Below are 9335 nucleotides of genomic sequence, written 5' to 3'. Positions count from 1 at the left end.
TCTCTCTCTTAAAAACAAAACAAAAAAAAACAAACAAAAAAAACCCCAAAAACCTTGGTCAAAGAGGGAAAGAAACTTTCTAAATGCCTGTCCTGCCATACTCCACTCTCACACTGCCATCACAAGGAGACCAATAGCTACTTTCACTACCAATAATAACATGGCTGACTTTAATTAAAGTAAGTAACATTAAAAAGCTGCCAAAGTGAAATCCTTCAGAAAAATCCTATGAGTCAAGTATTACAGTATTCATTTAGATAACGAAAATGAGGCTCAGGGAGGCTAAGTAAGTTTCTCAAAGATATCTTTCTCCAAACTGGCAGACTAGGGATTCAATCCCAGGACTGCATGAATTCTTTATGTCATGGTGCCCTCCTAGGGTCCAGGTCACAAATCCTCATTCAACAAATATACACAAAGCCATGTATGTTTCAGGCACTGTCCCTATGCATACACATTTCCTATCTTTCTTTCACAAAAACAGGACATGATAACTAAAAATAGTAGTTGATATTTATTGAGTATTTACTCTATACCAGGTACCGCATCAAGCACTTTACACATATTAATCAGTGCTGACTGTATACCTACCCCTCCTTGGACACAGCATGGACATAACAGAGAACTGCAAAACTCCATTTCAAATAGGATATATGGATAGTATGCTTTATTATTACTTAAAGTTTATTGTTCTCATAATTACAGGCTACAGTTTGGAAGTTTGAAACATAAGAGAAAAGTCTATAGAGAGCCCAAATAAATTTGAACAAGTATGTGGAAGATGGTTAAAACTTTGTAAGTAGTGCCACTTAGCTCTCAGGAATACTTATCTGTCCTTTTAAAGCACAGGCTCTGCAGCCAGAGTCAACGACATAAAATGTAATCACAAATGACTCTAAGACATTCATTTCCTACGAGTGAGCATGGAGCAAGATTACACACACACACACACACACACACACACACACACACACATACATATGTATATAATATATATACATATTTTAATATTATATTGGCCCACTGAGTATACATATTTTAACAAAAGATAAGAATCTATGTAATCCAGTTAAACAAACATAAGGTTAGGGTACATTTATTACATCGAAAGTTGGTATTTATAAGTTACAGATATTTAATATTTTCCAGAGTGGCTTTTTAATTAAAAAAAATATTTTAAAAGCATTTCAAACATCTGTTCATTTTCCCAGTGCAAAAGAAGGTTATTCAAGTCAACTTACCTTTTTCCTGAAGTTTAAGGGGAAGGAAAAAACCCCCCAAAACCACTACCTAACAACTCCCAACACTACCCTTTCAATCAACTTTTGTAGTATATCCTTAGGTCACTGGATTAGTTTATCTAAATTAAAGACTTACGATTATGAGTCAGCCCTTGCTTCATATGTATAACTTCTATGCTGAAATGTTTCAATTTATAAAAGTATAAAAAAGCAGTGCAAGAATGTGGTTTAAGTTTGTTTTAAATTGTGTGTGGAGAGGAAAAAAAAGCACCATTTCAAGATAAAATGAATTGGATATTTTGGAATTTATTCATAGGCTAGGCAATAAGTTACTCTGATTAACACAGATCAATACCACCTTGACTTGGTGACCACAGAGATTTTTAGTTTGTAGGTGCATTTTTCATCTTGGTATTCAATACATTATCTAAGTCAATTACTGATGTTAAAAGAAAACTAAGGTTATTCTACAATTTACAGCCTACACCACAGTCTATTTCAAATTCAGCTTGTCTGCTAGCTCAGTTTTACAGGAGACAGGCTTTTAACACATGAAGAGCTTTGACAATTTGGTAGGTCTCTTCTCTCCCAATTAAAAAAAAAAAGATTTTTTTTGCTAGCCTGCCAACTTTATAGGTTAAAAAACAAACAAACAAACAAACCCAGGAAGAGAATTAACTATTTTAAACCACAAAGATGGACAAAAAACAATAATATGATTTAATACATGTCACTTCTCATTTGTATTCAGTGGAAGTTTTTACAGTTCAAGTAAGTGAGCCTTCATTAAAGGAAACAAAAATATATGTATACAAAAATTTAAAGTACCTTCCAGTTCTAGCTTGCTAAAGTTTCTTCTGCAAAGTACAAAAATAAACCTACCATGAACTAAGGAGGACAGTGCCATACCAATGGCAGAATGGCTGCCATGTTAAGATTTTTGCTTACCTTATACTGATGAGGATACTTTAAGTGATAGGGTTTTCTCCACTATCTAGTACTTAAAATTATGGAGAGGTAATCTGTTCATCTAAAATTCTTTAAGTCCAGAGAAATTTTTTTAAAAGTATATTTCACACATGAGGCTTTAACATTTTTATTTAGGACAAGATTGAATCTGAAGCTGTAATGGTTCAATCTAAAGCATTCCTTTTTCAATAATGGAGTCAATTTACGCAAAATATTTTTCCTTGTCTATAAAAAACAAAGTGAACGGTATTAATTATAAGGAAATACAAACATATACTTTAAACTAGCCAATTTTCACTATCATAAAAGAAATAGGATGTTCTTTCCCTTCCCCTCCCTCAACCATTCAAATCAGAGAAGAGTACTGCAAACTTTAAGAACCCCACTGGCTATCATCAGAGTAACTACAGAACAAGGGTAGCACAGGGATGAAACTATTTCTGTATATTCCAGAAGGCAGAAGCTTGGGTACTCTAGCTTTACAAGTAAAAGCACAGGCAGGCAAAAGCTCACAGTAAATGCACACCAGAATAGGGGTGTAGGTGAAGTTTTCTGACTGGGTTACTGCTTTTATAGGTGGAAAGAAAAAAAAAAAAGACAAATCTGAAATGGAGTAAGAAACAAAAACAAAAAACCAAAACAAACTTTTGTCACATTTACAGGAATCGCAAACCTTTTGTATTCCCATGCTCATAGGTAGTTTTCATACACACTGTAAAGAGCTTCAGTATTCAGGAAGAAGAATACTGTATGGTTGACAAAGGACAGGAGAATTCTTCATGCTTCTGATATCTCAGATTTGCTGAGTGCAATAGCCAGTTCTAAGTCTTCCTGCTCTTGCTGATTCAATCGGGCAAGCCTCTGCTCTTCCTCTCTCTCACTTTCCCTCTTGGCCCATTCGATCATATCTTCTTCAGAGGGATACTGCCATTTAAAAGATGGATAAACAAGTTAATGAGTAAAACAAACAAAAAGAAGGAAAACAGTTGTTACAAAGGACATTAAATACTTGTTTCACCTGCAAGGACTCTGGGAATAGTCTTATTTGCTACCTGTTAATTTTTTTTTCCCTGAAAACACACTTAGTTTTACCAGTTATTAAATGTGGTTTAATTTTAAAAATTATTACAGTCTACTGATAGAAAGTCTATAAAACTAAATATTAAAACACTTTTAAAAAGTAGAAATGCTTAAGGTGAATTAGGACATTTACAAACAGGTAGGCTAGCCTTTTAATGTAATGCAAAACACTAATTACTTCAACCTCAGGGAGCATCCTCACATGATCAATCATTTCAACTTAATCCCACTGATGATTTCCTACCTTACGCTCGCTCTCATGTACAGAAAAACTATGTAGCAAGAATATGCTGATTTTGCTATACATAAAAAAAGAATACTGGGTATACTAAACAAGAAGTGGACCAAATTATTTTTTTAATGCATTGTAAAGATTTTTGCAGGCACTGAGAACTTTTTGACTCAGTCTAAATAAAACTATACACTTAAAATTAATAAACCTTAAACCTTACCATCAGTCAGGGAAATATTTTTATCTACCCAAAACAGCAACACTGACAGATACAAAATAAAAAAGTTTTCCTTGGTTTGAAGTCTTGTCATACAAAGGAATACCATAACATGATGAAATTAAAGAAATTGTCAGGCTTTTTGAAGATGGTAGCTTTTTCCCTAGTGAGTTAGAGGGAGTTTGAAACTTAACAATACTTAACAAATCTTTCATAATGAAAAAAGGCAGGCATTTTTATTATGAGTTGCGTTATATTATACTATATTGAAATTCTGAAGTATAAAATAAGCATAATGCCTCTACTATTGTTCAAGACTTATTCCAATAAGATTCTGACTTGCTGAAATCATATTTAAGATATTAAATACCACAGCCAGAAGGTATTTTATAATAAGCAGATTATAATTTCCTAAAGAGAGCAATTTCTGGATTCTCTGCTTGAAACAACTCAAATTCTATGTAACAAAGTTAAGTCAGTATAATTCTGACACTCCATTTTCTAGTATTCAAAATATTGATTCTTATTCTGCTCCTTCACATTCAGAAGAAGCCACTGGACTTCTTCTATGACTATGGAGTACATAGTCAAAAGCTGGAAAAAAAAGAAAGAAAGAATGAAAGGTGGCTTAGTCTAATTTTGTCTGCATGCAGATTCCTGGCTACCTCCTTTCCAACTAGAAAGAGCTATAAGGATACATTGCCTGGTTGAATGACCCAATGCTATACGGAGGGAGACATGAGACAGACTGTGGCCAGGGTTACCCAGATCTTCTATTTCCAAATACATCTCAAGGGGCTAAGGTGGTAAGTAGAGGAAAATTCCTTTATTATAGAAGAGGCACTTTGAAAGTCATTGTCTAAAAAAAATCTAGGGAAATGAAGCTTCTGTTACCTACTCGAAGATTCTTATTTAAAAAAAGCTTTGTTTTTATGTAAATAATGATGGAATATATATCACTGCTTTGTCCCTCCAGAGCGACACCTCCATAGTTGTGTCTCCATAGTATGTCTATAAATAAGATCCATTTCTGTGATCTTATAGCCCTTATCTATGGGTTATCACAGCATCTTTCCATTGTTTTTAATGGTCTGCCTATTTCAGTCAGCTCTGGGAGAATGCAGAGTAAGTATGGAATATATGGAATTTCTAATTGTGAATTAGAGCCCTCCAAGTAATTAAAGATTGTTTAGCTTGACAATTGTATTTATTTCATAAAACCAACATGTACATTTTAAAAATACTATCTTATAAAAAACAGAGTTTCGCCTTCTATTCAAAGAATCCTTGGCCTTACCCTCTCATATAATAGTTGCTGACAGGTCTCCAGAAATCATGAAAACTTTATACACAAACACACATACACAGTTACAAATACATAAGCTCATTATTGCCATTATTCATCCAGCGGGCAGACAGCAAATGACTCTCTAATGGCCCATCATCCATTACAATTTGCAAAATAATAACTGTCAAGATTTCATTTATATGTTTACTAAGACTAAGAGAAGGGTTTGCAAAACAACTGGTATATATCACAAGAACTAAGACTACTAAAATCATTTGTGCAATGGAACAATGTTAGAACCATCAAAACAGAATCAAACAGAAATTTTGGTTGGGAGAGGAATATAGATCATTTTTTGTATGTTGGTAAATTTAGTTGAAATGATGCAAATTTGGCAGACTCCAAAGTAATCTTTGAAAACCTTTTAAACTGTAAATGGAAATATTTTCCCCCAACCAGCCCATTCACAGTACTTACAGCACTGAAGTTAGCAAAATTGCTTGGGTCAGCCTCTTTATTGGTAGTGGTAGCAGTGGTAGTAGTAGAAGTGAATGAATCACAAAACATATCAGGATCTTTTTCTTTAGGGCTATCATTGTCTGGGAAAGGCTGAAATGGATCATTCAGTTTAAAAGGATCAGAAGAATCCAATTTGTTGATGGGTCTTTTCCCTGGATCAAAATCATTACAATTAACTCAACATGCAAAAATGGCAAACAAACACAGAAGAACATGAACACAGAGAGCATTAAAGAACTGGGGGTGGGGGAAGGGAGGTGAGTGCCTAAAGCACATTTTTTAGTATGGTCTTTAATGACCACACCAAAGGTCAGTCCTCAACTCTTTAACACACAACCTCTCAAATATATTCCAGCTCTATGTTGCTAAATGAAGAAACAGCAAAGGGGAAAGGAATGGGCCAGGAATCATTTCTGCCCAGAGAGTAAACCCTGTCTTCCCCAAAGTAGCATGTTCCCAAGAAGAGAGAGGAAAGGATGAAACAGGAAGAGATGACAAAAAATAAAGACAGAAATGGTCTTTGCTGTTATAACCTCAGCCTGATAGAGCAGGAGTAAGGGCAAATGACCTCTGAAAAATGACTATAACCCAGCAATTGCACTACTAGGTATTTATCCAAAGGATACAGGTGTGCTGTTTTGAAGGGATTCATGGACCCCAATGTTTATAGCAGCACTATCAACAATAGCCAAACTATGGAAAGAGCCCAAATGTCCATCAATGGATGAATGGATAAAGATGCGGTATATATACAATGGAGTACTACTTGGCAATCAAAAAGAATGAAATCTTGCCATTTGCAACTACGTGGATGGAATTGGAGGGTATTATGCTAAGCAAAATTAGAGGAAAACAAATATCATATGACTTCATTCATATGAGGAATTTAAGAGACAAAACAGGTGATCATAAGGGAAGGGAAACAAAAATAATATAAAAACAGGGAGGGGGACAAAGCATAAGAGACTCATAAATACGGAGAACAAACAGAGGGTTACTGGAGGGGGTGTGGGAGGGGGGATGAGGGGCATTAAGGAATCTACTCCTGAAATCATTGTTGCACTATACACTATTTTGGATGTAAATTAAAAAAATAAAAGTAAAAGTAAAAATGAAATAAAATAAAATAGAAGACTATATTCTTCTGATTTTTCTCTGGATCAATCTATCTATCTAATACCTGGGAACATGATTAAAACTTACCTTGGAGTACCCTACCTCCTTTTTGCCACCTACGATATTTCAAATTGAAGAATGAAGAAAATGTTTTGAAGCCCAGGGCCTAAACTTTTGTGGTTGCTGATAAACTAATTTTTGATCAAACCACAGTGTTCTGCTGTCGCTCAACTCATCACCATTTTCAAACAAGTTCTCTAATTTTAAAGTCTTAACTTAGTACTTCTTGAAGGAAAATGACACATACAGGTGTTAAATATTTTCAAATACGTATTTTTCCTAAAATTTGTTAAGCTGCTAATAGCAATCATAACAGAGTCTTTTCATCACTGTAGCAGCTTACAAAAGATGTTCATATCGATCCTTCTAACAATCCTGTGAAGGTAGGCGAAATTGGGAGTTTTTGCCACCATCTAACAGCTCAGACAGCTGAGGCTCAGACATATGAAATTACACACTCAAGGGGCACCTAGGTGGCTCAGTCGGTTAAGCGTCCAACTTTGGTTCAGGTCATGATCTCGCGGTTTGTGAGTTCCAGCCCCGCGTTGGGCTCTGTGCTGACAGCTCAGAGCCTGGAACCTGCTTCAGATTCTGTGTCTCCCTCTCTCTGCCCCTCCCCCACTCACACTCTGTCTCTCTCTCTCCTTCAAAAATAAATAAACATTTAATAAAAATTTTTAAAAAGAAATTACACACTCAAGATCACAGAGCTAGTCTGAGGACACTCAGATTTAGCACCCAGATCTTTAAGCTCCCAGTCTCTTTAAGCTCTCTCCAACAAACCATCCTTTTTTCCTTGACACTTCTATAGTGATGTATACTCATTTTGCTGAAAATCCTTAGATTATATATTATTTTACTTAGTATTTAAAAAAATAACTTCTCTATTGGCATCATACAGGTATAAAACTTAAATAAGGGGCGCCTGGGTGGCTCAGATGGTTGAGCATCCGACTTTGGCTCAGGTCATGATCTCACAGTTTGTGAGTTCCAGCCCCGTGTCAGGCTCTGCACTGACCGCTCAGAGCCTGGAGCCTGCTTCGAATTCTGTGTGTCTCTCTCTCTGCTCCTCCCCTGCTCATACTCTGTCTCTCTAAAATAAATAAACGTTAAAAATTAAAAAAACCCAAAAAACAAAAAAACTTAAGCTAATTGACTCATTTTTTTTTTTTTCTTAATTTTAAGTCCATTATAGTTAACATAAAGTATCATATTAGTTTCAGGTGTACAGTGTAGTGATTCAACAATTCTAATATATTACTCAGTGCTCATCACTGTAACTCTTAATCTCCTGCACCTATTTCACACATCCCCCACCCACCTGCCCTCTGGTAATGATCTGTTTATTCTCTACAGTTAAGAGTCTCTTTCTTGGTTTGTCTCTTTTTTTTTCTTTATTCATCTGTTTTGTTTCTTAAATTCCACATATGAGTGAAATCATATGGTATTTGTCTTTCTCTGATTTATTTCACTTAGCATTATACTCTCTAGATCCATCCATGTTGTTGCAAATGGCAAGATTTCATTCTTTTTTATGGCTGAGTAATATCCCACTATATATATATATACTGCATCTTCTTTATCCAATCATCAGTTGATGGACATCTGGGCTCTTCCATATCCTGGCTATTGTAAATGATGCTGCTATAAAGTAGGGATGGATAAATCTTTTCAAATTAGTGTTTTCATATTCTTTGGGTAAATACCCAGTAGTGGAAATACTGGATCACATGGTATTTCTATATTTAATTTTTTGAGTAACGTCCATGCTATTTTTGACACTGGCCACACCAGCTTGCATTCCCACCAACAGTACACAAAGGTTCCTTTTTCTCCACAACCTCATCAAGACTTGTTTCTCCACAACCTCATCAACACTTGTTTCTAGTGTTTTTGATTTTAGTAATTCTGACAAGTGTGAGGTGACATCATGTAGTTTTAACTTGCACTTCCCTGACAAAGAGTGATGCTGAGCATCTTGTCATATGTCTGTTGGCCATGTGAATGTCTTCTTTGGAGAAATGTCTGTCCATGTCTTCTGCCCATTTTTCAATGGGATTATTTGTTGACTTATTTGTTTTTTAATATACTCTTGACAATCTTACCTTCTAGAAATATATAATATAGGCTCTTTTTCCTTAAAAGATAGAAATCATTTAATTTGTTTACCTGATTTTTCAACAGATAATTGAGTATTAACAATTGTACATGCAATTTTTTAAGTCAAAAAAGAAAAAAATAATCTGCCCAAGAAATACCACAGGGAGGTTATTATGAAAGGCAAGCATAAAAATCTGTAACTACTGTGGCTAAAAATTTGCCAAGGAGTGATACGTGATTAAAATAACCACGTACCAGATAGGTCTTCTCACATAACAGCCTAGCAGCACTATGTCTACTCAGGGATTGCCTTTTTAGCCACTTCTTGTGAACTATCTTCGTTAAAAACAAAACAAAACTAAAAACTAAAAACATTAAGAATTTATTCCTGGACCAAAAAAATTACTTTCAGAAAATAAAGGAATCTCTTATTAAGTGAGGTAAGATAATACTTTGCTTCAAGAAAAATACATTCTTTTAAATTGCTATGTTGCTGAATTCTGGATACCAAAA

General features: G+C 34.9%; 1 protein-coding gene across 3 annotated transcripts in view; it reads right to left on the bottom strand.

Moving 5' to 3' along the window:
- Positions 1-1527: 1527 nt before the first annotated feature.
- Positions 1528-9335, bottom strand: part of EPS15 (epidermal growth factor receptor pathway substrate 15) — a 155022-nt gene continuing 147214 nt past the window's right edge. For 2 of the 3 annotated variants that reach the window (XM_053895452.1, XM_019449314.2), the window contains exons 24-25: positions 5505-5698; positions 1528-3134 (exon numbers count right to left, since the gene is read on the bottom strand). In XM_053895452.1, coding sequence (XP_053751427.1) covers positions 2988-3134; positions 5505-5698 — 341 coding nt within the window. In that variant the 3' untranslated portion in view covers positions 1528-2987. The remainder of the gene's footprint in view (positions 3135-5504; positions 5699-9335) is intronic. The other variant, XM_019449315.2, reaches the window with a different exon arrangement.

Source organism: Panthera pardus, unplaced genomic scaffold (assembly GCF_024362965.1).
Source record: "Panthera pardus isolate Hobbes unplaced genomic scaffold, ASM2436296v1 HiC_scaffold_11, whole genome shotgun sequence".
Classification (NCBI taxonomy): domain Eukaryota; kingdom Metazoa; phylum Chordata; class Mammalia; order Carnivora; family Felidae; genus Panthera; species Panthera pardus.
The sequence above is the reverse complement of the archived record's forward strand: the minus strand, read 5'-3'. Positions and strand labels throughout refer to the sequence as shown.